This window comes from Dermacentor andersoni, chromosome 10 (assembly GCF_023375885.2).
Source record: "Dermacentor andersoni chromosome 10, qqDerAnde1_hic_scaffold, whole genome shotgun sequence".
NCBI classification, from domain to species: domain Eukaryota; kingdom Metazoa; phylum Arthropoda; class Arachnida; order Ixodida; family Ixodidae; genus Dermacentor; species Dermacentor andersoni.
The window spans coordinates 128770136-128797327 of NC_092823.1; the positions used below are offsets into that span (position 1 = coordinate 128770136).

The window sequence follows — 27192 nt, forward strand, 5'->3', positions numbered from 1 at the left end:
ATGACGGAGAACACACAATGATGCATCGGGTGTTCTGTGACATCGGTTTGCGTACTTGCGGTGTTATGGAGATCAACGGCATAAAAACGTACCTTCAAGCGTACTCCCTCAACCTCCGCCGCATTCATTATGATAATCAACGCCTAAACAAAATGAGGCACTATTCTTTGCCAAGAGTAGACCTTTTTACAGCAAGTCTATGTAATGACTCGCAGACGAAACCAGCATGCTTTCGAAAATGTTTTACCGCCGTAGTATTCGAACGCCAACGGCCAGGAAACACATCGATACCAATAGGCTGTCGGCTGTCGGTGGTTAATCGAGCACCAGAACCTTGACGCTATGACTAAAAAGCAGCTTCAACAATCAAATTTTTAAAAAATCAACTGCCTATTTGCCTGAGGTAAAAAAGCATCCTTAGACACCTCGATTGTTCATGTCAATGGTTTGTGTAAATTAAAAAATTCAGCATGTTCAGCGCCCCTAGCAGAGAAAGCACAAATTAAAGTAGTCGACCAAATTACAGTAGCTCCACTTGCGCGCTTACGCTGAAACGCGCCTCGATTGATTTTTCGCCCTCTGTGGCCATTTGTTGAACTTGAGAGTGTGCGGGGCCTGGGTTAAGCTCCTCCTTCGCTGGCTCTGCGTCATGATGGCACCATAGAGAAAGGAATACAACAAGAGCGGACACTCCCATAGAGCCCAGCGGCCGAATTGACTGCAGCGCACCAAGCCGTGGGTGTTAAAACCTGAAGCACACTTCCGGTTTCGGTTTTGTGCGCGCGCGTTTTGAATACTAGCTGGTGCGCGTCACGCCGGCTCCCTTTTTTTTTGCTTTTGCAGCAAATTTTTATTTATATATATATTTTTTATTTATTAAACATTTATTTTCAAATCATTTTATTAAGTAAAATTGATTGCGAACGATCTTCACAAGCCTCCATTGAATATGTGCCACGTGCAATTTCATAAAGACGCAAGACACCTTGTGAAATGAGGAAAAATTTACGTTTATTTTATTCTTTGTAAATCCTCGTCGCGGGCTTTTTGTGCATTCATCCAACGTTGTGGCACCAGGTAAGCAGCAGTAGTTTCCGCAGGAAGATCCACCAGACGACGTGAGCTGAAAAAAATTACAAGTGTTATTTTGGTATTAACATGCAAGAATAATGCCAGTAGAGGCGAAGCGTGCGAAAGTGGTGAGTGGGCGGCATTACAAACAAATGCAGTTAGTATTTTCACACTCGGCGTAGAAAATACCCGACTCATGCAAGCAATACCGTACATACCAAAAACACATTCTAATTCCAAGTATTCCCCTCTTCCCAATACTTATTTCCTGCACTTTAATAGCACCAATGCGCGGGCACCGGCGCGTTTCGCGAACTTGGCTACAACCGACGCGATAGTACGCTACGAATACACAGAGGTGGCCACAACACATGCTCTCTACCAGAGCATGCTGGACGCTCGCAGAATTCCTTCTACTCGCACTCAAGACAAAATGCGTGGGTGCCGTCCAGAAGACAGAATTTTCGAGTCACTAGTTCGCGGCGTTTGAGCTCCTTGGCTTATCTCTTGTGCGTTCTGCAGGCGCAAGCAATGCACTCCCGTGTTATCACTCTTGACGATTGCTCGTCGCGTTTTCGACAAGCGTGGGTACCGAAAGAAGGCTTAAATTGTTGCGGGGACATAAAAATTGCCACAATCTTGTCGCAGTAAGATTCAGTACGCGCCAAACTGTCACCACGGCCGAGCTGCTTTTCGCTGCGTCACAACAGGCGCGGCGAGTGGGCCTCATAACATAAAAGTATCGAAAATAATTTTCAACAATGTTGGGCGTCAGAGAAAGAAAAGCGCCATGAACTAGCCAGTGCATTAAAGCGCGAAACCGCGCACTACGGCCGAGCTGATTTCGCTAACAGAGTCGCAGCGCCAGGCGCGCCCACTGCGCTCGAAAGGTAGCCCAAAAAGTAATGAAATTAGTTTCAATAATGTTGGCAGTCAGAGAAAGCGCCAAAACTTGTCGCAGTAAAATTCAGTACACGCGAAACTGCGTCACAGCACCCTGTGCGACTAGCGTGCCCAAAAACTACCGAAATTTGGTAAAGTAATATTGGGGCTTATAGGAAGCGTCGCAAACATCTCCCAGTACGATTCATTAATTCAAATTAACTGCTCCACGACGGCCAAGCTGTTTTTCGTTAACTGCGTCACAAGTCTAGCCTAGGTGCCGGGCAGTAAGCCCAATTGCTTGAAGTGCGTCGCAGACTGTCGAACAAAGTTTCTCACCTTGCCGTAGTCCAATAGTGCAGTGCTGCCATGTCGAAGTTCCGAATGAACGCAATAATTCGCCGGGAGGCCACCAAACCAGGCTAAATCCCAAAATATAAAAACAGGCAGACGGGTGCCCGAACAGTCCAACGCTCAGATGCGCGGCCGGTCTCTCTCGCTTCGGCGGTGTGTCTGACGAATGACGCAAACATCTGGCTCGTCATTCGCCGGTTCGCCTGTCGCTAGGCAACAGAAGTAAGCCGCAAAGATTAATTTAATTTATACGCAAATATTTTAAATTTTTCCGAGAAAGAATAAAAAAAATAAAACAATTTCTGTTAATCTCATTTCACATTCTTCTTTTTTTCGATGCTCGCGCCCCCAATTCGTCGGTGTTAATACTATAGCGTGACGTGTTTCCTGTTTCCAATTTTCGCCGAGTGTCCGCTCTTGTTCAATTCAATCCCTTTCTCTATGATGGCACGTCGAATCGTCGACTTCCGGTTCTCTAGAAGCGCGCGAAATCTCCACAAACTCTCCGCCTGCTGCTCGGTTTACTGTGTTCCAGGAACCCTTACCGAGGGCTGTGCGACGCGTCATATATTACCCGATGCGAAGCAAGGCAAAACAATCGCATCTGAACCGTTGCAGCCATCGTACATAATGATGTTCTACGCGTTACGCCACAGCGCGCGCAACGAAAGAAAACGTTTTGTACCGTCGGAGAACGGGGCCCGCAACTAGAAATCGATGCCAAAGCGCGGGCGCGCGGGTAGCAACTGTCTGAAGGTAGAGAGTGCGCGCGTGTTGTGCGCCTGCTGCTTTCAATTCTGCGCGCCTCGGAAACGGCGTCGTGGCTACATTTGACGGCGTTTTCTACCCGTCAAATTTGGCAGGCACTCTGGGAACAAACTTCTACCACACCACATATATACCACACACCATGTAATAACCTGTCAGTACTACGACAACTCTGCCATTTCCTCCGTTGGGCTTCGGCAAATGTGAGGGAAACTCGGGGTATACATACCCGTTTACACTACTGTATGCGGGGAGCACTCCTCGGGTTACAGCGTCTTTGCAGGTGGAGCAAACTTGAAGCGCGTTCTGGTTTACGTTGGGGTAATGTTCGCGTAGCACTTCGAAGGCCTTGTCGCGCTGTTCCGCAGAACGGATTCCCGTAACGAGTGTCACGGTGTTATCAAACCAGAGTCGGTCACAAACTGTGCAAGACGTTCCGAACGTACGGGCGAGAAACTGACGCTCGAACCGTTTCGTTGTCGGTTTACCACCGTTGTCGGCACTGGTGCTGGCTGCTTGTGGGAGACCGAGGCGACGCTGTTGAAGACGCTCCGATTCCCTGGCCCGATACTCGGGGTCGTTAGCTCGTCGCTGCCGTTTCGCTTGGACATCCCGTTCCCTGTACTCGGGATCGACAACTCTTCTCTGGCGTTTCCTCTCGGCCTCCCGTTTCCTGAGCTCGGGGTTTGCCGCTCGTCGTCTTCGGATTGCTTCGGCCTCCCGCTCCCTCAGCTCGGGATTTTCTTCTCGTTGCTGTCGGATTGCCTGGGCTCGGGCTGCTCTAACGGCTGGATCGGCACGCCGACGGCGAGCCCTTTCACGGGCGAGTGCTCGCCGCCGTTCGTTGAAGGCTGCCTGTTCCTCGGGGGAACGCACAATGCGTGGCCGTCCCATCCGTTTTCCGATACTGAACTGAATGGAAACGAACCCGGCGCAGCGCGCGCGAACCCCTTTCTTGTCCTCTCCCTTCCCAGCGGAAGCGAAACGGCTCCGATTGGTTGCGCGCGCCTATGCAGCTGGAATTCTTGCTAATTACTCACACTTCAGCGCCGGCGCAGCTGTCAGCTCGGCAACCCGCCCTATTGTGTGCATGTTCTCACAGCTGCTCTGCTCTAGGAGCAACTGTTTTTTTTTTGCGTGACCACGACAGCGCCACCAAAACTTGTAAACCAATGCAATCTTCGCTTGAAAATCGGAGACTCGGAAGAGGTTGTAAGCCTACTGCACCAAGCCGCTGCGGCGAATGCAGGCAGCCAAGCAGACGACAGAAAAGTGCGTAGTAGTAGGACTGCTTGCAGCGCCCCTGCACCTTCACTCATGAAGCGTCCCACCCAATCGCTACGGTGCGGACTAGCCTATATTCTGGGGACCATAACGGTGCCATCAAAGATGTGAAAGTGGGTAGTCGGCATAGGAGAGTGGTGCCGTCACCGAAGCTTAATGGCTGAACGGGGGGAAGTGCGTCGGATATCTGGGCACGGATGGCTTATTGCATGGGCGGAGTCAGTGTTTGGGCAGGCTTCTGGCTTTGAGGGAGCAGCAATAACTGGTGGGCCACTTCCTCTCGAATTAGATCCTTCAGCTGAAGTACAAGAGCAGAAGGATCAACATCGCCAGCGGCAACTGCAATGGCCAAGACGGAGTCAGCCTGCGGCACCTTTTGGTGGCCGAAGTTATGCTGGCAGCGCAATTCATCAAAACTGTGACATAGGTTAAAGAGAATGGCGACACTGATTGGACTCCTGGCAAGCAGCATTTGAACCGAGTCATCCTCAATATCCTTCAGAATACATTTGATCTTCTCACCCTCCGCCATAGTTGAATTACCACGGCTGCAGAGATCCAATGCATCCTCAATATAGCTGGGAAAAGACTCGCCAGGCTGCTGTGTGCACGGGCATACGCACTGTTCATTGCGTAGCTTGCGGGTATACAGTGGCCAAACAGTCCAAAAACAGGCCAAACACTTCAGTGAAATGTGTTTTGAACACAGACCAACTTCAGATGATTTGTGGTTCATAAACTACAGGTTTAGAACATCAGCAAGGTAAAATAAAATAGTTTTGTGTGGTCGTCCCACTTATTGTGAGTGCTTACACGCTCATAGGAGGACAGCCAGTCTTTGATGTGAAGTTCTCCAGTCCCACTGACAGAGAACCCAGACGCAAGTGACGGTGGCAGCCATTGCACAGAACACCTATATAAACTTGTCAGACAGTCATGGTGTTGGTGGGCAACGCACGAGTGCTGAGCTCCAGGGTGACTTAAGGGATTCTAACAACCTCTACCAATGTAATGAGATTTAATTACAACAGGAATAACCAGTCTAGCAGCAGCGAACAGCACGAGCTTGCTTGCCTCCGAGAGTGGCTCACACCCAGTAGGGGGGATTGGCCAAGAATCAGGTGATTTAGGAAAAAGATAATCCAAGTCTGAAAAGAATCACTACTGAGAAATTTTGAATGGCAGAAGGAATGAAGTCAGATTAATTTTAAGGATTTAACAAGAAAATCGTCCTGACTCAATTATATAAACCACAACAGCTGCACCGACATCCCTATGACAATGTCCCAGAGAAGAGGCTCCCTCGCTATCACCGCACAGGTTGTTGTCGAGCTGCCAACAAAAACACGAGGTGCGGCTGCTTCATTACAACCACTGTATTACAACACCTGTATTATATACATGATACATGTACCACCCCTTGTGTAAGCACTGAACATATATTTATAATAAAATATTGGATGGAAGTGGAGGCTATATACACTGGTACCAGCCTATGACAATTGGGAGGGTTTACTCAGATCATAGCACCCGATTCTCCTGTATTTACCCCCCATTGCATTTAGCCAATTTATTATGTTTCTATTTACGCAACACAGACTGCATGCATAGGCTGCTGTATGAGCTTGCGCTGAGCGGCAGCTACAGAGCCGTTAAGAGTCTAGGTGCAACATCGAGACAGATAAATTGCAGTACTCCATGTGATTTGCTGTTGCTTGTGTACAGGCAGAAGGCTCAACAGTGCTTTCCCTGAAACACCTACATGTGATTGATGTGCTAATGTCGCTGCAACAAGTCCTGTGCCGAGAACATATCACTGCGTCCCTTGCAAAAGAATTACCGAACAGTGATCCTACATTTGTCTCCTAAAGTAATGAAGCAAACAGAGCATCAGATAGGCACCAAAAAAATTTCTGGCAATTGCTAAAGTTTTAGCAGGTTTACAGGGAGAAGACGCATTTTAGCAGGTGAACACAGATGTACTCTGTGAAATCCAGGGTTTGACGGAATCCCGTCTAATGAGGAAGAGGCATGACAAAAGAAGGGAACACCAACCAAGAAATTTTCTTGGCCTGTGTTCCCTTTTTCCATCAGATGTCCTCTGCAAAGCTCTCCAGAGAAAATTCTTCACCACCCTTATTCCGCAACATTGTCTGTAGGAGTGTGCACATTTGAATCCCAACCTTTAACCAATAAAACATTTCTTTAGGTTTATTAAATGAACAAGCAAGACTATAGCTTCATGGGGCAGTCACCTTTTTCTCTTCGGTTACAGGTAATGTGGAGCTGAAATTGACTGCGCTCCCACTCAATCATCAATTACAAAAAATTAAGTTATGGGGTTTTTTGTGCCAAAACCACAATCTGATTATTAGACACACCATAGTGGGGGTCTGTGGAATAATTTGGATCCACCTGGGTTCTTTAACATGCACCTAAATCTAAGTACACAGGTGCTTTTGTATTTTGGCACCATCAAAATGCGACTGCCGTGGCCGCAATATGATCCCGCAATCTCTTGCTTAGCAGCACACCATAGCCACTAGGCAACCATGGCGGGTCACCTATTACAGGCCCTTTCGAAAGTTGCATGGGAAGGTACACTAGCCTTATGCAGGGGTAATGACTTGACCATACCTAGAGGGTTTAAGTTCCTTCACAACAAGCTAAGTGAGCCCACTGAAGCAAGACAGCCTAAACCAAGTCAAACGCCGAGCATTGGCACAACCATGACCGACAAATTAGCATGAAGAGCTCATCCGACTGCCACAATCGGTTTATAAGAGTGCTACTGGTGTGTGTAATGTAGTCAGTCTCAAAACTATGTGGGATCTGCATTGCGTGGCGGAGCAACGCAAAACTGCACTGCTGCGATGCCTACTGTCACACAGCGAGATATCAAGGCACCTGACAGTTCCACACCAAGCACGCTTTGCGCAACCTCGACACCACACTGTGCAACAGTAGACAGCGCAGCAATGCAGTTTTGTGTTGCTCCACCACGCATTGCAGATACAGCAAGCTTTTGTAGTTGACTGTACAATATACAATGTGACACAAGTGCACATCTGTTCTTTAAACATGCACACAGAAATCTAGGAGCCAACAGTCACTTGCCACTAGACAGTGCCATAATACTGTGCCACAGCAAACACATAGGTATCAACAAGCTCCTAAGTGGAGATCAATAAGCAAGAGCATATCTTTAGTGGTATGTACATGAGAGACATGGACAAGCCATTGCAAGTTTTTTAGTAAGCTTTACTTGAAGAACATTTTTTTCTTAATTCTAGCTTCTGGCTAGGGCAAGTGTGATCACAATTTGAGTGTTTCCAGCTTCAGCAATATGCTATAGTTGCTTGCGCATGAAAGAGGAGTGCACTGAAGCTTGCAAAATGAATGTGCACTACAGTCAATTGTTTTATAGCACTAGCAAGACCATCATGACCATGCTTCCACAATGTATGCTTAAACTTAATTAAATATGCAATAAAACTGAATGGTGTTCTCTGCACATTGTGAGCTGTGTTCGATTTAATTTGTGTGCAAGGTTCTTACATCATGCATCATTCTTACATGTAATGTGCAAGTTGATGAAGCGTATTAATATCTTGCCCCTCAAAGCAAATGATAATGCTGGTACATAGCACAAAATGCTGTAACACAGGCTTGTTGTGTTGATTGCTCTACAATGAAGTCAGTATGGGTAGGTATAAATGCTTGATGGCATATATGCATGCCGAAAAAAATGAGAGCACAGAGATGAATCTGTCTATGTAGCTGCAGCATCTACATAATTAGGTCCATCTTTTGTGACTAGAAGGCCAGTGAATTCGCGAACGCACGTCTCCACAGATTGGATCCACATTTGCAACTCTGTCTTCCACCAGGGTTACTACGTGCAGAGGCACCACTTCTGTGCCGCCTGTGGCTCGGCGTGGCATTCACGAACTCCTATCCCTTCCGCAATGGAATGGCCGACAGCCCTACTTGTGACACCTGCGGCTGCGAGGAGACGATCGAGCACCTCCTCTGTGACTGTCCCCGTTACTATGTACCAAGAAAAGTGCGCGTTGCCATGCTCGAAAAACTGGAAAATCGGTCCTTCACAGAAGAAAACGTTCTAGGACACTGGTCCAGACGGATTTAGGCACTCAAGGCCTTAAGGGCTTTGCTGAAGCTTTTAAAAGCTTGTGAATAGTGCGACCGTCTTTGAATGTTGTAGCGCATAGCATCGCGTTACTGTGTGAACTTTTCTTCTTGTTTCTCCTTTTATTCCCTTTACCCCTTTCCCCAGAACAGGGCAGCCAGCCGGTACTTACACTGGCTAACCTCCCTGTCTTTCACCTTTTGCCTCTCTCTCTCTAATTAGGTTTTGGTAAATGTGGATTGGCTAGGAACAGGTTTATAGAGAATATGGTTTGTTAGGTACTTGTTTGCAGGATATATGGTGAAAGAAAATTCCTTAACTTGGAATATTCCCCATTTACTAACACAACAATACTTTTATTCATGAAAAATTCGAAGATATCACCAGGAGCACTTGACAAAAGAACAAGCACAGTGCATAAGCATGAATCACATTACAATGACTTTTGACAAAACAATTTCATCTAAAATTTTCATAATGCATACTATTTTCTGAAGCAGCAGTTGCATGGGCATATACCTCTGGCACATGTCCATACTTCACATGCTGTTGTTGGCCAAGATATCTCAAGGTTTTCAGATTTGAATTTGGTATCTCTCTATGCAAGCATTTATTTTCTTACTATATTCAAGTTTAGCATATACTGCTGTGTCTTCCCACTCTGTGCCTTGGTTTAATGCTGTTTTCTCACTGCAATTTCTTGGTACTGCAATATATTAACAATAGGTAATAAATTATTCCCACTGATGCTCTTCCTGCCACACGACTTGGATTGTTATCCACACCAGCTGTCCTCCCTCGGTGTTGGAAGTTCCACATTTGTATGGTCCAGGTGCACTCGCTCCCCTCACGTCTCTTTCTTTTACTTGTTGCTCAACTTGCCAACCTTTTCTTTCTTTCACCCAGTTCAGTCATACGTCTGTGGTCACAATCCCTTCACAACTTGCTGTATGTGAATTTGAGTTATTGTCTTCACCACAGCCATGAAACTATGGATGTGGGTAGTCAATTTCACTATGCTACAGCATCCTTTCTAGCAGTGAGGACAATGCAGTCATACATATGGGCCACTCTCTCACGCAACTTAATGCTAAGGTGTTGCATGAATCTCTTGCCACACACCGAGGAGTGGGGCCTCTCGTTTGAGTGAGTCATTCCATGCCGGGTGACGTTGGCCTTGAAGGTGACACTCTAGTTACATGGCATACACAGGCAACAGCATTCGCCACCGCTTAGTTGCAACTTCTGATGATGCACAATGTTGGTTGCTTCAACAAAGTGCTAGCCACAGCTTGGACTCTCGTGAGGCTTCTCTCTTGTGTGGAGCCCTCAGGTGCGCACCGAGGACATCCTCCGCATTAAAGTCCTTTTGGAAGATGTCACACATTAAAGGTCGCTAGTCAGCGTCAGTCCTCTTGTGATTGGTGACGTGGCTCCTGGGAGAGTGAAGAATGGGTAAAAAGAAAGCCAAATGAATATTACAGTGCAGAAACTGCTGTTTACTTGTAAAGCAAATGAAATGTTGGAAGAATGAGCCAGTGTAAACTTGAAGCTAAACATATTAGATTTACCAACAATATTTTAACAGCTACAAGCTCAAATCAACAGGAGAGAAATGTGTTGTTTGAAAAGTTAGCAAAATATGAAAAGGGGCCTGCAGTGCTACTGAGGGAGCTTGCTCGGTGGCACTGAAAGAATCACGATGTCATAATCTCCTGCACTCTGTACGATGGACATAAAAGCGATAATGGGTTAAAAATGTAATGTGCGATATGTTCACACAATATCTTGAGTACAGCAAAAAAAAAATCTGGCATCATGTTTTACAACTATATTTTAAGCATTGCTTAATTATCATACAGCCACGAGCAAAGCGTTGCAACCATGGGAATGACGCATGATCATGACGAGCACATGCTGCACCAATGGCTACCTTGTGGAAGCTATTGTAGCCACAGAAGTCACACCATGGCCTCTAGGATCGCAGTGCACGTTACTTGTTCACAGGGGGCCATGGAAACGCCATCAGCAGGCTTGACGACCATTGTGCATTAACTTCCTCTATGTAACAGCGCAATGCCATAGCGCAATGCAGCGCAATGCCATAGTCACTGGGCACCCACCGTGGTTGCTCAGTGGCTATGGTGTTGGGCTGCTGAGCACGAGGTCGCGGGATCGAATCACGGCCACGGCGGCCGCATTTCGATGGGGGCAAAATGCGAAAACACCCGTGTACTTACATTTAGGTGCACGTTAAAGAACCCCAGGTGGTCGAAATTCCCGGAGCCCTCCACTACGGCGTGCCTCATAATCAGAAAGTGGTTTTGGCACGTAAAACCCCATAATTTAATTTTTATGTAGCATCTATGCTTTGCCACTATTGGGTGCCGCACTACAGCGTCATGGCAGAGTGAAATGTGCAATCCAGGGCTGTGAAAAATTTAAGTTTCTTATTTTCATTTTGTTTGTATTTTGAAGTTTCTGTGACCAATAACTGGGGTTTGCAGGCGTGAATTATATTCCTGTTAGTCCGAGTTCTTTGACATGCCAAGAAAAAGTTCAGAGCAAAAATGGTGGCCCTAAAAAGTATTCGACAGCTTCTTTGGGAAAGGTCGAACAAATGACAATGCACAACAGAGTATCCATTTTCCTCTTGCTGGTTCTAAGCCCAGACAGTTTGATCATATTCAAGATGGCAAAGATTGCCAGATGACGACACAAGTACTAAGGTAGCGCACCTGTCTTGTTCGTACCACTCCTGCCATTGCCTGTGCTGTTCGTAACGCACACAGGCAAATGAAACTGACTAACCAGTAGTAGTAAGTTTTACTCCAAGGCTAAGTGCAATACATCTGTTAACAAATACATAATGGATGGGAAAATGTTTCCACAGGGCTAAAATTGAAGCAACTTAAATGAAATCTCTCATATCTGTAAAAAAGGTTTGACTCCAGAAATTCATAGGAGCAGAAGTTTAGTTTGGGCCTAGTATATAAATTGCCAAAATTCAGAAAAGACAAAGGATTCTAGATGACATAGTGTAGCTTGGTAATGAAGAAAGGTACAAGATATCTTGAAACTACACTATACTAAAATGACCCAATGACTATACATCTTGTACGTGGAAGCAGGCATAAACATGAACTATTTATTGTAGTATCAATGCAGAGTGATGATTCTTACTGCTTTCATCACAACCTATGCCAGTGCAAAGAAATGTTTAGCTTCTGTCATACGACTATTTCCTCCTTGTCTATGGTCATCTCGTCAGCATCACCATATCTCTCACCACAAATGTGTGTTCTTCAAAAATTAATTTTCACTTTATTGCTGCTCTTCATTCTACAACATCCTTCTATTTCATGGTCGCACCTTATCTGAATGTGGCAGCAGCTTATGTGAATACATGCTGGCACTGCTGAGCTTACAGTGAAATGATTATTTGTCATCAGAAAAGAACTCGTAGCCTAGTCAGATGCAGCACACCAGTCAGGAAATCAAGATGTCCTGGGTTTGAACGTTGTCTCAGTCAGTGGTGTAAGGCTTTCTTTTCTTTGCTTCATCACCCGACTACCGCTAACAACGGTGTTTAGCAAAAGTCTGCCAGATGGGCAAGATTAGCATGGCTGGTTGAAACCTACAAGTGAACTCAGCCAGTACGTATCTGCCAAGAATGGCTGATATTGTGCAAAAACATGTCATCACTAATATTTTAATCTGCCATGTTATTTCCACACACACAGAAGACTCTGCACATTTGAAACAGCACATGTAGAAAGTTTTAATAAAGCTCTCAGATGTTACATGTGAATTTCAAACCATTCCAACAACAAAGTTCTGGCTAGGTAAACTGTAAAGTGACCTATACACTTTTGACAAAAGGAATGCTGACGAAGCAGAATAGCATGCACGGAATTTCAGACCCTACTCTCAGGTTGGGGATGGAAGAAAGTGATCAGAAGTTTCATAAAAGCATAAAAAGTGCCCATCCCCAAGGTGTACAAAGTAAAAAACAGGCACACTTACTGCACAGGACCAATGCATCTGGCCTTCTTTGTCGTTAGAGCCAATCTTCACTCCCTACCCCCATAGCAAGTGGACACTCACTCTCACACTCCATAGTGTCTTTGGTAGGCTCGTGAGACTGGAGCAGTGTTGCAAGAAAAAGAAGACTGGGTATCTGAATGTTTCTAGACTGTTCTCCCCTCCTAAGATAAGTAAAATGAAATACATGTTTAGCACACAGAGGGCTGCAACTTTAAAGACGGCCATATAAATTAGCATCGGAGAAGCTAGCTTAAAATTTCAATCCACACAACTGGCTCACACAGCTAATTCTGAAATTTGGGTCCAAACCAGGTTTTTCACTGTTATTTAAAAGCAATATAAGCAGTGATGACAAAAAAAAAAAAAAAACACATGAGCCAAATGTAAGAAGTCATCCAGTGTATTCCTACGTCCTCATCGAACACAACAAATTATTCCTACTTGACAGAGACCTATGTAATTGTCTGCCAGGACATTTTCATTTGTAATAAGAACCATTAGGTATGGGGACCCAAAGTCAGTCATGCTGTATGAAACATGAAACTGAATGTTCCTGCAGGCCCATTAACAAAACTGAATGTCATTTCTTCAACCAGTTTAGCATAGAGCCGACATCTGGTGACAAAAACATTAGACTGCCTTGTTTGCAATAACGTGAGAATGCTGTGAATGTCTTCATATTCTGCCCATAGTAAATTGTAGCTGCCAAACATTTTTAGCACCAGAATGCCAGAACCACTGAGCCACTACAAGGGATGGTGGCTCATCCATCAGAGGGAAATATCCGAATGCTCAATCCGCCAGTGCTTTTGTTGACATAACAAGCTGCTGGAGACACAATCAATGTGTCCTACTGCTCAAGACTGATGCACCCACATGCCAACGATGCCAGTGCCTTCAACCAACACTACGACTGCACGAGAAACATCGACTGGACAAGGCAAAACAAAAGCGGCCTCTGCGACATTTTCGATTGGCCAGCTATCAAAAGGTTGATGTGATGACCTTTAGAAGAGCAAAGTATGCACTGAAGAGGTCTGTTGATCGTCTGAGAAAAAAACTAGGCTCTTTAACATCCCAGCTTAAGTCCTTTCAGGAAAAGCTGTTGGCAATGTCGGAAGAGTCACTTCATGACAAGCTCAGCCCTTTGAGCATTCCTGAAGGTGAAGCAACTGTTAAGGAGTGTGTAGCAGCTGCAAAGTGCACCAGCAAAAAGAAACGGCACTACAGTGAAGAGTGGCTCCTACTTTGCCTACTCTTGCACATTCGTAGCCCATCAGGCTACTCCTTTCTATGCGAGAACAACATTTTGCCCCTTCCATGTGTGTCGACAGTGAGAAAGTACCTCTCAATGGTGCGTTTTAAGTATGGTTTTCACACTAGTTTCTTTAGTGTTTTTTAAAAAAAGAGGCTCTCAACAAAAGATGCTTTTAGAAGGCATGGAATTCGTGTTTGATGAAATTGATGTTCGGAAAGAACTGTAAGTTAAATAAAAAACAATGACCTATTCTGGACATGCAGACTACGGAAATAAGCCGAAGCACCAAGGCAGCTAGCTGACCATGGCCTAGTGTTTGCATTCCATTCTTTTAGTGAGAACTACTCCCAACCTGTTGCTGTTTTTGCAAGCCATGGTCCTACAAAAGGAACTGTGTTGGTTCAACTTGCAATGAAGGCCATACGCTTCCTTGAACATTCTGGTGCATTCGACAGTGTGGTTGTCTGTGATGGTGCCACGACAAACCGATCCACGTGGAAGCACTTTGGTGTTACTGGTGCCTCAAATGGTACAAAGAACTGTTTTGTTAATCCTGCACATGAGGAATGAAATGTTTATGTTTTTTTCAGATGCACTGGATCCCATCAAGTGCATATGAAAACGGTGTGTGAAGCAAAAGCTATTTTGTGTAAATGGCAGCCGCGTGATGTGGTCACACTTATGACATACTTTATGTAGTTAACACCAAGGTCGAAGGCACGCAGAGGGTTTGCCCTAACTTTCATTCCTGCATATAAACCCTAGCAGCACTGAAAAAATGTGTGTTAAGCTTGTGACGCAGCTATTCAGCCTCAGTGTTGCAAAAGATTTAGAATTTTACTTGCAGAAGGGAACATTGGGCTTATACTATATCGAAGGGACAGTTGACTTTACAGTAAGGCTGAGTAACCTCTTTGATAACTGAAACCATAAGCATCCCAAAGAAGGCCTCAAGAAAGGCTGCAAAGATTTGAGCGCCCTATCATCAACTTTACAATGGCTAAAGAACTGGGAAAATGATGTGAAACGTAGTAAAGTTGATCCCCATAACTTTCTGTCCCAATCAACTGCTGAAGGCCTGCGAGTAACCATACGTTCAACAATCAAACTTTCAAAGTACTTGTTAGAGAAGTGTGGTTTTAGATATGTGCTAACTGCTAAATTTAATCATGATGCTCTTAAAAAAATTTTTGGGTGTCGTATGCCAAGCAAACAGTCAGAATGACCCCCCTTGCATGCCTACATTCTTGCAGTTATATAATATGTTTTCAGTATATAGTCTTGTGAAGCTGCCAAGGTTTGGTAATTGCCAGGTGCAAACTACTGAAGAGCCATGTCTTTTAACTCTCTCTGACCTAACATCAGCATTCCGGGAATCTGTTCCCATGGTGTCACGTCTAGAGGAACTGAAGCAGAAGCTATATGGCTTAGTGGAAGAAGAAGCTGAGTGTGAAAATATATTTTCAGATATATCCTCATCAGATGATGACTGACTGCATAGTTTACTATGTAGTAGGATTCTTGTGCCAAAGATATTGAAGCACACCAGCTGTCAACAATGCCGCACTGACTTGACGGCTACAGGTAATGCAACATCAAGGCCAGAAGCAGCATTAGTAGCGTGCAGGATGCAAGGAGGATTAGTAGACCTAAACATTTCCCTGTTCATATTTTTAAAGAAAGTAGAAAGAATATTTCACTAACATGCTGGTGAAAGGTATGCATATGACATAACAATACACAAGGTTGATGTTATGTCACAAGTGCTTCATTATTATATGGGAATCGGAATGAGACAGTGCTGCAAGCAGCTGCAAAACCCCGAAGTAAACAAGACACAGAAGCCATGGAAGTTTTCAAAGCTTGTCTAGTATTGCTTCTTGTTTTAAAATGCTGAATGTAATTCATTGTTCGGACACCTTTATGTTGTGTATGTGCTGTGCTGGAATAAATAATGCACTATCCAATAAACAAAGTGAGCTTTCTTTTTCTGGTCCACTGTAATGAGCACCATTCTGCTTTCTTTCGTATTATTTGGCATCCCCATGCAATATAGCTTTCCACAGGGCAGATAGTGGTGTAATTAATATTCAAGCTATAACTGCTCCTTAAGGCAAAATTGTTTATTGCGTAGGTAATGTCAATACTGTGAATAAAATTATCAGTGCACTATTATGGATTTGTTTCTATTAATCTATTTAAACACACAGAAGCATGTCACCTGCTTCAGAGAACAGCTTCACAGCCATACGTTGCAAGCTGTCACCCCTTTGACTGCAATCTCCCTTAACCGGTGTGCATCTTAAAGCACTCTGCTTCCTGCATATGTGTACAGGATTATTGAATATCTAAGTTCTGATAAATATTTAAGTTTTAATTGGATAACTTAGCTAGTCGTCGTATGTGCTTTAACTGTTCCTGCGCAGACCATCTTTGGTACTGCACAAAACAAGTGTCGGTTTCTTGCGGATACCCGTCTGTTTATATTATGGAGTGGAAGTATGTCTCGCACATTACGCAGCAGCGGCACATTTTCACTCATTATACGATGCTGAACATGAAGTACGTAGAAGTAATCTTGCGAAAACGAATAAAAAGCAACTAGAATACACTCAATGCATGCGTAGATTTACTAGAATGTGGCCACAGCATCGGCTGCCTGTCCATTACCCAGGTAGCTGCATTGCCATGGCCAAGCATGACTGAGCTTTTTAATGCTACACGCTGAGCCGTTATGCATAAAACTTTTCGAAGAATTCATCTTTAATGTATGCTCATGATATAGCACGACCACTTTTTTCACAAGCCCCTATGATTGCTTTAAGCACGCTCAAGAACCAGATCGCGTTAGCCTCTAGGCATAGCCAGGTGAGCCCCGACACACGTGGCGCCACCTTTCGGCAAGAAAACAAACTGTTGCCAAATTTTCACGTCTTTTGATGTGTCGTCACTCCACCTAACCTATTTCTAACACCGTGGTCTGTGCTTTAGCTTAGCATATGGGAGCCTTACATGTAATTTTACAAGTGACGAAATGTAAGCAACTAGTTTACCTGTAGCCTTGGACATTCTTCAGTCTGCACTGCAACAACAACCTGTAAAAGAATCATGTGCACACAATACGTGAACACATCTAAAAAGGTTTTAAATAAAACAACCAAAAAAGGTAAGTCACAAGTTCAAAAGTAGAAAACTCTCAGCCCTCTGTTGTGTCTTGCCTACATTCCCCATTTCACTATCACAATAAACAACAGAAAGTTAATCACTAATTCATGGTGTTTCTACTCGTTCTAGGCTTTTTGAGAAGTATGAAAAAAGGTGCTGAAATTTTTTTTAATCGCACATGACAAATGATATCTCAAGATCCCTAGCACTGTCACACATATAAAAATGAACCAGTAATGCAAGAATGAATGCTTTAACTGTTCCCGACTGTACTTATTAAGTAATTGTTAAGCCAGGGTGCTAACAAAACTGAAGTTGTAAAAAAATCACAGTAAATAAAGTGGACTAAATAAACATGTTCTTACCTTCATGCATTTCTCAGTTGGCACTTTAGACGTTTTCTATAGAAAATAAGAAAACAAACCTGAATACCATAGGCGAAATTGCCTCACACAAAGTACAAGGATTTCGGATGAATTCAGACTGAACTGAACAATACACATTCACTACCTTTATGGTATCTTCCGTCTGCACAAAACAATCAATCTGGAAGAAATACCCTTGTTACAAATGTGACAATCTTCAGTGCACAATGATTAAATATACTTATTCATTTAAACATAAGACTAGGTTTTTCCCAAGACTCCTTAACCTAAAGTCACACCCTGCCTCTTATGTAAGGCTGATAAATTTAGTTACTTTGCCAATATGGTAGCTCCTCAGGATCAAATAAAGTTCATTGTCTGTCTGTCCAATATGGTGGCAGCAGTGACATATCCTGCAATCCAGATTTTAGACGGCAGCACAAATTGTAGCACTGAACCTTGGCAGGCGAGGCAGTACCGTATTTATGCGTGCATAACCCGCACCAAGAAATCGAAAGAATTAAACACTAAAGGTGGGGTGCGAGTCGTAGCAAATTTTGCCTTGAGGTGTGACTTCACTGCAGTTCAAATTTTGTCTTAGTCACACTTCAAGGCGAAATTCGCATATAACTCGCATAGATTATTCCAATTATTCTGGGGCTTACAATCCCTCGGTATCTCAGGCAGCCCCTGCCAAGTCTGAATAATCCTCTGGCTACTCTATATTGCCTAATATTAGTATGCATACTTATGTTCTATTTCTTGGATCATCCAACTGCACCCTCGCATTTTAATTGTAGCTGCCTTATAATAGAATAAATACGGTGATAAGACAAAGAGCAAGAATTAAACAGCACAAGAAAAGTAAAAAAAATCACCTTTCCAGTGCCCTCTGTCTGCAAGCAACAATCAACCTGTGATAAAACAAAAATAAATTGTTTGATAAGTTGAGTGGTGTTTACAATTTCAACACACCTGCCAGTTGAACAGTTTATGATTAAAAATGTAGATTTGTCTAGCTATGTGAGCATTAAATTGTTTCATGAACACGAAAGCCTTTAAAGGGGCACAAAAGAGCAACACTAAATCAGATAAGACTGGCAACCTGTTTTTTTTTTTTAAGAACTTAATTTTGAATTACTATAAGCACTCATGCATGGGCTGCCCTTCTTTTCATGACCTTGACAAAATATGGGCCTTGCACAAAGGCATGCCATTTCGAACCAGTTTTTCCAGCAGTGCGTGATCCCAATGGATCCCCTTGTGCCAAAAGAGTGCATGCACACCACACACCTGGTGCCCTTTTGGTCCTCACCACTGTCCCTGTTACTGCTACTCATGCAGGTTCATCAACAGACTCACGGATACAGTCGTCCTCTGGGCCATCAGTGGTGTTAATATGCCTATATGTTTTTCATAATAGTGTGCAAGACCACCACACACCACACCTTCAGATACTTTTCTATAAGACCATTTTTTTGAAATTTTGGGCTGATGAGCTGGTGCTTCGGCCTTTACTTGAGTTTAAAGGGACTGTGCAGCACCTACCAGGGGGTGTGGCAGTGTTTTGTGTCAGCGCACACTAACAACTAGTCCAGTGTTAATCTTTTTAAGCAGCACGAAACGAGACAAAGGGCGGCAAAAAAAGTGGGATGAAGATAGTCCTTTGTCTCATTTCACGCTATTTAACAAGAAGAAACACTAACTAGCATCTTACTCCAGTGTTAATGTTGTGTGCTACTGTGCGCCACTCAATTTTGGAGACATTGTGTTTGCTGCCTTTACAAGCCATGCATTCCTTTCAATACATGCTTGCGACTGTTACACTCACAATTGATGGGTGCAGTGTGCTGACATAGCATGACCCTCGATAGCTGAAAACGATTACAATGAACAACCATTGAGCAAAATATGCTGTGCTGCATGCTCAAACGTTCACGTTTAGCTAGGGTAGCACTCACTGTTCCAAAATCACTTTTATATATTTCTAAAGCAGGCAGTAGATGCTTGTGACCAGGTTATAACAGGTGTCAGTTTTAGGCACATCAATGCTTCTATAGATTAAAAACATGAATGCTGAATTGCGAGTGCTGTGAAGCTATCCTATGGTTGGTGCAAGTTTGGGCAGCAATGAAACAAATTAGTGGCGAAGCAAGCATGCATCACAATGCTTGTGTGATGCACAGTACACAGTGTCAATGTTATCACGGGCACAGCTAATAAACAAGTATAAATTACAATGCAGCAGCTTTAAAGATCCACATATTGAGCTCGATATAAAAACATGGACTAACCTATTCTTTATTGCAGTCATGTATTTTAGCTCAGTGCCAAAACTTGACAAGTGTAATACAGAAAACAAAAGTCTAAGAAGATAGCTATGTCGAGGCCCACCCCTAATTTAAATAAAACGTCTAGTTGCAAGCAACTCAACAATACCCAGCAGACTCTCATTAAAATGAACTGCAGCATCAACACCTTTGCTTAGTTGTTACCGAGTCACCACAGTAATAAGAATCAAGGTATTGTGCTTGTTAGAATGAAACTGCAACAACCATTTGTAAATTTTTTGTTCACAATAGAAGCTTTCTTTACAGTGCGAACGCTACTCTTGCTTGCCATAGTCTGCTACAGCTAGCAAGTGAGACATCTCCACAGCGAGCTACCAAGGCTGCACCACCGTCACTTTGCCCGCTCCCTATCAGTATTTGCAGTAGTTTGATTTTTAGAGGATAAAATAAAATTCCATACCAGAAACTTGCCACCACTACACCAGTGTGGCATCAAGAAATTTCAAATTATTTTCTCGCATTTTAGATGTTTTTTGCAGAAAATATTTTTGAAACTCTCTAGGTTGAGGGTCTGGTTCATTTAATATGCAATGTACTTCATTACAGACAATCAGTCAAATCAAAGTCAAATTCATCATCAAATTCCATGATGTCACAGCAGGTTCGTGTAGGAATGCCAAGGTGCCATTGCTGGCTATCTTTTGTTATTACATCTTTTTTTGGTTACCAAGCCTCCTTTCACATTAAGAGTGGCTGTTTTGCTACCCCAGAAGCGTAATGTACCAATACAGATAAACACAATATTGCTTTCTATCCTCTTTTTGAGGTAAATGAATTATTTCCAGTCAGTTTCAGAGGCATGCAAGAATGACTGAACTTCACCTTGCTTTCCTGAGCCTTCTGTTCAGAGTTGAATTGTTTGGCAAGGTTGGGCAAAGCACTCTCCGAGTCTTCATCATCACTTCTGAAATATAGAAGAGAAACATGTCAACCCCTTTGGTGCATGTTTCTCAGCCAGCTGTGTAATGCACATTTCATATGTTTCAAATAAGGCAGTGTGTCTAAGTGACCCAATGCAGTTTCTGGATAGTTCGAATGCAGCAGCTAGAGGGAGCGTACAATTGAGTGGCCAGTACTGCTTCAGAGGAAGAAGATGGGGTCTCCATTTCTTGTTCTCTCTATAACAATATTCGAAGTCAATGCCTCTCCCAAGTAATCATTTACCTTGTTTTATTTGTGAAATATCAAGCTTAAAAAATTTAATTGGCCATTGCACTCTGTGAAGGTGGTTGACCAGCGAAGCTGCTATGGTGGATGGTAGAGCTTTTACTTCCTATTTAGTAATTACTTGATACATAATTACCGAGAAACTCTCTTTGGAACCTTGCGTACGCGGTGTCAAATCCCAGCATCGTGCCCTCATGGCGTCGACGTCTCTTTGCGGCATTCTTGGTGTCACGATATGTGTCGTTGGCTCTTGCTCGTCGCTTACGTACCACATCGCGGGCATGCTCTTCTTCTCTGGCCACCAGATTGACACGACGTCGATGGTCTCTCTCCCGCCGCTGCCCTAGCTGTCACTCCTCATAGATACGCTGCTCTTCATGCATACAGATCATGCCTGGCCTTCCCATAGCAATGATGGTGCGAAATGGTACCAAAAATTCCCCTTGGTCGCCTTATTAGGTGCACGCTACGTTACGCATTATGTCATACATTCACAGGGACACAGCTGTGACAGAGCGCCGTTTTAGACACAAGTGGCCATTAAACTGAGCTTTGATGTGTGCGGCGATATGTGTTTGCTTTTGTTGTTGGCACTTTCACTCTCACTTTTCAGGGGAGAGTTTTTTCGCACGGACACCACAAAATCCTGGATCTTAGCCAAAGACAGCTTCGCTGTAATAAATTACTCTGCGAGATTACCTACTGTGCATGGAGCCCTTTTGCCAATTAATTTGTTCACATGCTAGCTTTTAATGAAAGCAAATGCCTAATATGTGCTACTTATTTCACATTTGATCATTAAGATTTTTTTGTGCAGTAGTCACTTTTTGCAGAATAGAAAGAAATGCAAGATGGAAGCAAGCAGCCACTGTTTCAGCAACTTACAAACGTCTTTGCCTGTATTCAACAGCTGACTGCATTCCATGATAGCATAAATACGTGATAACTTCATTCAAAAGAAAATGTGTACATTCAGGCAGTAATAGTTGCATTTGAAAAACTGATGCAGCATGCAAGTCAACAATAAACTTACATGGTCATAGAGCCCCATGCATGTATAAAGAAATACAATACTAAAGTACTACAGGCACAAATGCACAAACGTGTTCTAAGTGCTCTCAATGACTTTCTCCTTCTCGACCACTTTCAAATTGCAACCAGAATAAAATCACTTTGTATTCTATCACAAGAACATTCTCGTGCAGTAAGAAGAAGAAAGCTAGCTGAACTGATGACTGGTGCCCACAGATGATCCTGCTGATGCTGCATCGCTTCAAAAACAAGTGAATACCAAGGCCACCAGGTTTTTTTACACAGGTGGCATCGGTCCACATGATTGCTTTGTCTGAAACAAAACATTTTGGGAGTACACTGGCTAGCTTCTTGAAGCGTCTCAGTAGTGGTCATCATGCAAATTACTGCTATTAGAAGGGCCGGCAGTGACTAAGGATATTACAGTGGTAGGTTTCAGGAATAAATTCACTTGACATAATTATGCACATCTGGTCTGCTTCACAAAGCCTCTGTAGTTCAAAGAGCACAAAAATAAATTATTGGGAAATTGAAAAAGAGTCAAGAAAAAAAGCAGGAAACATACACAAAAAATAACAGACCTTGAGATAACTGCTACATCAGATACTACAGGCTTCTGTGCCTTTTGCAAGGCAAGTCCCACTTTCACTGTCTTTTCATTTTTGCCCAGCAACAGGCTGTTCACTTCAGCATTGCATAGCATAGTTTTTTTATCATTAACAGATATCTAAAAAAATTGACTGCGGTATTAGCACAATTAGAATTCTTGAGCTAGATTACTCTAAAAAGGCAGACATTTGCATGAGAAATGTAAATGCAAATAAATTAATAACCACACTTTTCCTAATTAACTTTAAGTACTTTTTGGACATACTGCAAGACATGAATTGCAGCCAGTGAATTCCCAAGGCATATCTACTTGGAATAACTACTGAGGATGACACTAGGGGTGGTATTCTCAGGCGATCACTCTGGAACATAGTTTCACTTTTGTGAGATTTTACAAGAATAGGCATTGAACTCGTCAAAGTACACAGCTGACAGCGCTCGTGCGTGTGCAAAGATAGCGAGTTTGGCACAGTGCCAGAAATGATGTCAGCCATATGGATGCGCCTGCTAACAAGTCTCGCAAAAGTGATCTTCAAAAGTGATCACCCAGGAATATTGCATCAGCTTCGAGATATGTGTTCCCAAAATGTGCAACGAAATATATTGACATTTCAGTTACTCTTTTTAGCTTTATTTGTAATGCATAAAAAGGCATGTTGTTAAAAAAGTAAGTGGAAGAACAGTGCATTTTTGCTGCAAGTTTGACACTGCTTATTTAGGAACTGGTGCTAGTTCCAAGATTTGTTCTAAGCAGGTATGCCTTGTGAAATCAATGCCAAATTCATAAATTGCAATATGTGCATTAATGTAATGGGGTAAAAAATTATTAGCGAGATTTTGCTAATTAGTGAATAGCATATTTTGATTTCTTTGTGCAGGCAATGATCACCTCTTTGAGTAATCCAGATCAATGAGCACGTTTCTGCTATATGCTACAGGCGATTTTTCCAAATTCTGTTCGTTACAAAAAACACACAGTGCAGTCGGCAATGTCATATGAGTAGCTGAAATTGTAAGCGAGAAGAGAGTGCAACCCCCAACTGTATGGCAGCAAAAGCTTCATGCTCATGTGGTTCTCAGCTACGGTATCAGCTGTTATATATCACTATGTTGTGTAGCACAAGTACACTTTGGCATGCTTCTTGTTATTAATCACATTAAGTGTTGTATTTGTGTAATGTATCTACTACCAGCAAAATAGGCTAAGTACCTACATGCACGATTCAGCATTTACATTGTGTCATGTTCTCATAAAAGTAAGGCTAATACCATTTCTACACTGTAATTAACATAAGTTGCAGTAATGTATCAAGAGCAAAGTGCACACATATTTCATGAAAGTGCACCACAGACATCTCATGTCTATCCTTCTTTTTTTTTATTTAACAATTACACTTGATTGAAAAGCAGCGTCTACATAAGTTGGGTGACTTCGGTCTTGTGGTTTGCTTGACCCTATCCAACAGCACATCACTTTATTTAAACATTACAATTGCATATCATTATGTTCACATAGCTTTCCTCAGCAAACAATGTTTTAAAGAAGGATGGTTCATGTTATTTATGGGCATTAGTAAAACAAATACATTCAATTCGATAAATTCATGTGTACAAATACAGCATTTGTCTTGTCTTGCTTGAACTAGGTTGAAGTGCAATTGGAGACAGTAAGGTATGGCACTTATGAGCGTTCTTATTGGCTTGAACGAGCAAGTAGTATTACTGATGAACCATACTCGGCAGGCAACACCGTGGAAGCTACGCAAGTGATGCAGTCATAGAAATCTCACTCTGCATGTTTTACAATAGTTGCTTTTGGTCTACAATGCCCTAATCCAAAATAAATATGTCGTATATTACAACTGAAACCTGTGGACATAAAGTTCTGTAATATCAAGTATTATTCGCGCACTTTCATGCTTACAAAGTGTAAAGCGCTATATTTGGTTGTGGGCACAAGGGATGCTCCGCACTCACTGATTGCATAAATGTATTGCTCCGCTTGTACAGTGGTAAATAGGTTAACATCTGCGACACCTTCTATGCAAAACTTACATTGTATATTGTGGCAGACAGGTACAAATGCTGCGTTGAACAACATGGTACATACCTATATTTTTGCACTTGTGATGCACAATTTTGTGTTGCATATAGCATTGTAGCATACAGCCTTCATAGCATTGCGTGCTTTGCATGAATGAAGTACTGGCAGCGGCTGCGATGTTTGTGGTCCAAGGTGTCAGTGAATCAGTGACAGGGATCGCCACAGGCAGTTAATTACAGCTGTGGATGTTTTAGTGTAGCCATTCTTCAGTGGCGTACAACATTCTGTGCATGTCAATGCCTATGCCTGTGAGGCATAAAAAAGCTCCACTATATCAAAAGGTTCCCACGTGCGGGGGCATCGCAGCCTACACAGTTATGAAGATGACACAATGCAGGCGTAGAACTGTCTAAATATGCTGTTTCTTCACCCAAGTATGTAGCAACCGGCCCAAATTTCCAGTGTTGAAGTATAGTAGTAGTAGTAGTATAAGACATCCAGCCCAATATTAGTATATCCGTGTATATGCTGCTCCCCACAGCCAGCGCCTACAGTGCTGTCATGAGCATGGAAGGCTGTCAAAGACTTTCTTCTTTCCATTGTGAGCACTGCTGCTCACATGTACCATTTACGTCAGACCTGTCAAGATCTTTGCACAAAATTGGTGCACCCGCTTACCTGCACACCAAGTTGACTTCAAGTAACTCAGCGGGAACTGCCGGATCTAAGCAAATGTTACTTCGAGAAAGTGCGGGAACGGTACCACTTTGCAGTGCCCTCTGGCATGTGGAGCACAGCATAAAGGAAGGCACATCCTCGTTTGGAAACTCGGCACTGAGCAGAGGCACGTGAGGAGTGCGGATAGGCGAAAGGTCTGCTTTAAAACCAAGACAATGGCAAACGTCGCACGTATATCCAAATGGGTTACCGAACTGCCCTCCGAATAGTGATGTGTGCTCTCTCAACCGCCGCTGACGCCTTGCCTCGGCCTCGCGTTCCCGCACTGCCGGATCTTCACGTCGAGCACGATGTTTGGCCGCTTCCAGCTGCCGAACTGCTGGGTCTTGTCGGCGTTGTCGCTTCGCCTCGGCTTCGCGCTCCCGCACTGCTGCGTCCTCACGGCGGGCACGACGTTCGGCGGCCTCAAGCAGCCGAAACACTGGGTCTTGTCGGCGTTGTCGCCTTGTTTCGGTTTCACGTTTCCGCACTGCCAAATCCTCACGCCGTGCACGACGTTCGGCCGCCTCCTTCTCCCGAAGAGTAGCGTCTTGTCGGCGTTGTCGCTTTGCCTCGGCTTCGCGTTCCCGCACTGCCGCATCCTCACGGCGGGCGCGACGCTCGGCCGCTTCCTTCTCCCGAAGTTCGGGGTCTTGCCGGCGCTGTCGCCTAGCCTCTGCCTCGCGTTCCCGCACTGCTGCGTTTTGGCGTCTACGGCGTTGAATTTCAGCGTGCTTGGCACGCGCAGCTTCACGCTGTTCCTGCGTCTGGGCACGTATGCGGGCCCGCCTTGCTTCCTTACGTTTATTGATAAATTCGCGCTCCTCGGATGGTGTTCTAATGATCCGCGGTGGTGCCATGTTGGCGAGACTCAGCACACTTACCGCATGAGCGGAAAACGGGAAAACCAGCTGCCAGACTCTTTTTTTTCTTTTTTCCTCTTGACTAGTGTTTTAATCGGATGGATGTTATATGCGCCTCCTTTGGAACGGGGCGCTGGGTTGCGCCACCAACCTTTTGCTATTATACTGCCTAATGTCCTACCTAGGTTAAACAAGAAAAAAGAACCATAAAAAACACTATGAACTCCCACAACTATAAGGGTCTGTTCGATTCGCCTGCACCACTGCGAACCAGTTCACGGCGGTTCACGATTCGCCTGCACCACTGCGAACCAGTTCACGGCGGTTCACGACAAGTTCAGAAACTGTGCAGCTCGATTCCGGAGGTGCAGGCCCAGCGAAACACTCGAAACGAATGCAAATGTGCAGACGCGGTTAAGGCCGTATGCTATGTCAGACTAATGTGCACGGAGTGCGTAAGTTTGAGAGGTCCTGAACTGCAGGTATGATCGGTTTCTGGGGCGTAAATACACACCACAGTTGCGTAGACACATCAGACGTGCGTAAGCGGGGTTTTAACGGTGCTCGCGCCCGTGTGCTGCGTCGTCTGCTGCGTCGCACCTGTATGCCTGCACCAAGTCGGCACCGACAGTGGAGCGGGTGCAGCAAAATCATGAACCAGCCTTGCACCTTTCCTGCACCTTTTGAAACGAATGTCGAGGTTCTGCGGGTGCCATTGCTGCACCGCTGAAACGAATGGCAGGGTGCAGCACCTCGCGAACTGGTTCAAGTGGTGCAGGCGAATCGAACGTAATTTCCCGAAGTCGCGAGCGCCGCATATGGCTGGCGGAACCACTGGGTACCACGCGTGGCTTCCGAAATCGTCATCAGGAGTGCGTGCCGATCTCAAAGGACGTTAACCTCACTTATATCTCAGCGTAAGTTTGCAGACATTACAGGCGACAGCTATTCTAGCTTTTGTTACTATATTGCCTAATGTCCTACGTATGTGAAAAATACAAAAGAAAAGAAAAAAAGACACGATAAATTCTCATAACCAAACTTTATGAACCCCTATTCTGAACT

General features: G+C 44.0%; 1 protein-coding gene and 1 long non-coding RNA gene across 21 annotated transcripts; both read right to left on the reverse strand.

Annotated features, from left to right (window-relative positions):
- Window positions 1–994: 994 nt before the first annotated feature.
- Window positions 995–2536, reverse strand: LOC126545029 (uncharacterized). The gene is made up of 2 exons (XR_007602279.2): window positions 2293–2536; window positions 995–1123 (listed from the first exon to the last, which is right to left on the reverse strand). It is a non-coding gene; the product is annotated as an uncharacterized lncRNA (long non-coding RNA).
- Window positions 2537–8837: 6301 nt separating this feature from the next.
- LOC126545016 (uncharacterized) lies at window positions 8838–26354 on the reverse strand. Of its 20 annotated transcripts, none has more exons than XM_072285053.1 (9): window positions 25476–26142; window positions 20518–20599; window positions 19176–19218; window positions 18223–18258; window positions 17490–17525; window positions 17345–17380; window positions 16868–16909; window positions 12536–12653; window positions 8838–9945 (listed from the first exon to the last, which is right to left on the reverse strand). In XM_072285053.1, exons 1-8 carry the CDS (start codon window positions 26122–26124, stop codon window positions 12570–12572), a joined length of 1008 nt encoding a protein of 335 aa, XP_072141154.1. In that variant the 5' UTR covers window positions 26125–26142; the 3' UTR covers window positions 8838–9945; window positions 12536–12569. The 20 variants fall into 20 exon arrangements, with proteins under 20 accessions (XP_072141154.1, XP_072141157.1, XP_072141158.1 ...); XM_072285056.1 differs by lacking the exon at window positions 25476–26142 and adding an exon at window positions 20999–24607; XM_072285057.1 differs by lacking the exons at window positions 19176–19218; window positions 25476–26142 and adding an exon at window positions 26149–26354.
- Between the last annotated feature and the right edge of the window lie 838 nt (window positions 26355–27192).

Excerpts from the sequence above, each read along its gene's own strand:
- LOC126545016 (XM_072285039.1), bottom strand. The coding sequence starts at position 26,124 with ATGGCACCACCGCGGATCATTAGAACACCATCCGAGGAGCGCGAATTT. Across the intron at positions 18,259-20,517 it reads AGAAGGCTCAGGAAAGCAAG|GTTGATTGTTGCTTGCAGAC; the intron begins GTGAAGTTCAGT and ends GTTTTATCACAG. Across the intron at positions 16,910-17,344 it reads CAACTGAGAAATGCATGAAG|GTTGTTGTTGCAGTGCAGAC; the intron begins GTAAGAACATGT and ends ATTCTTTTACAG.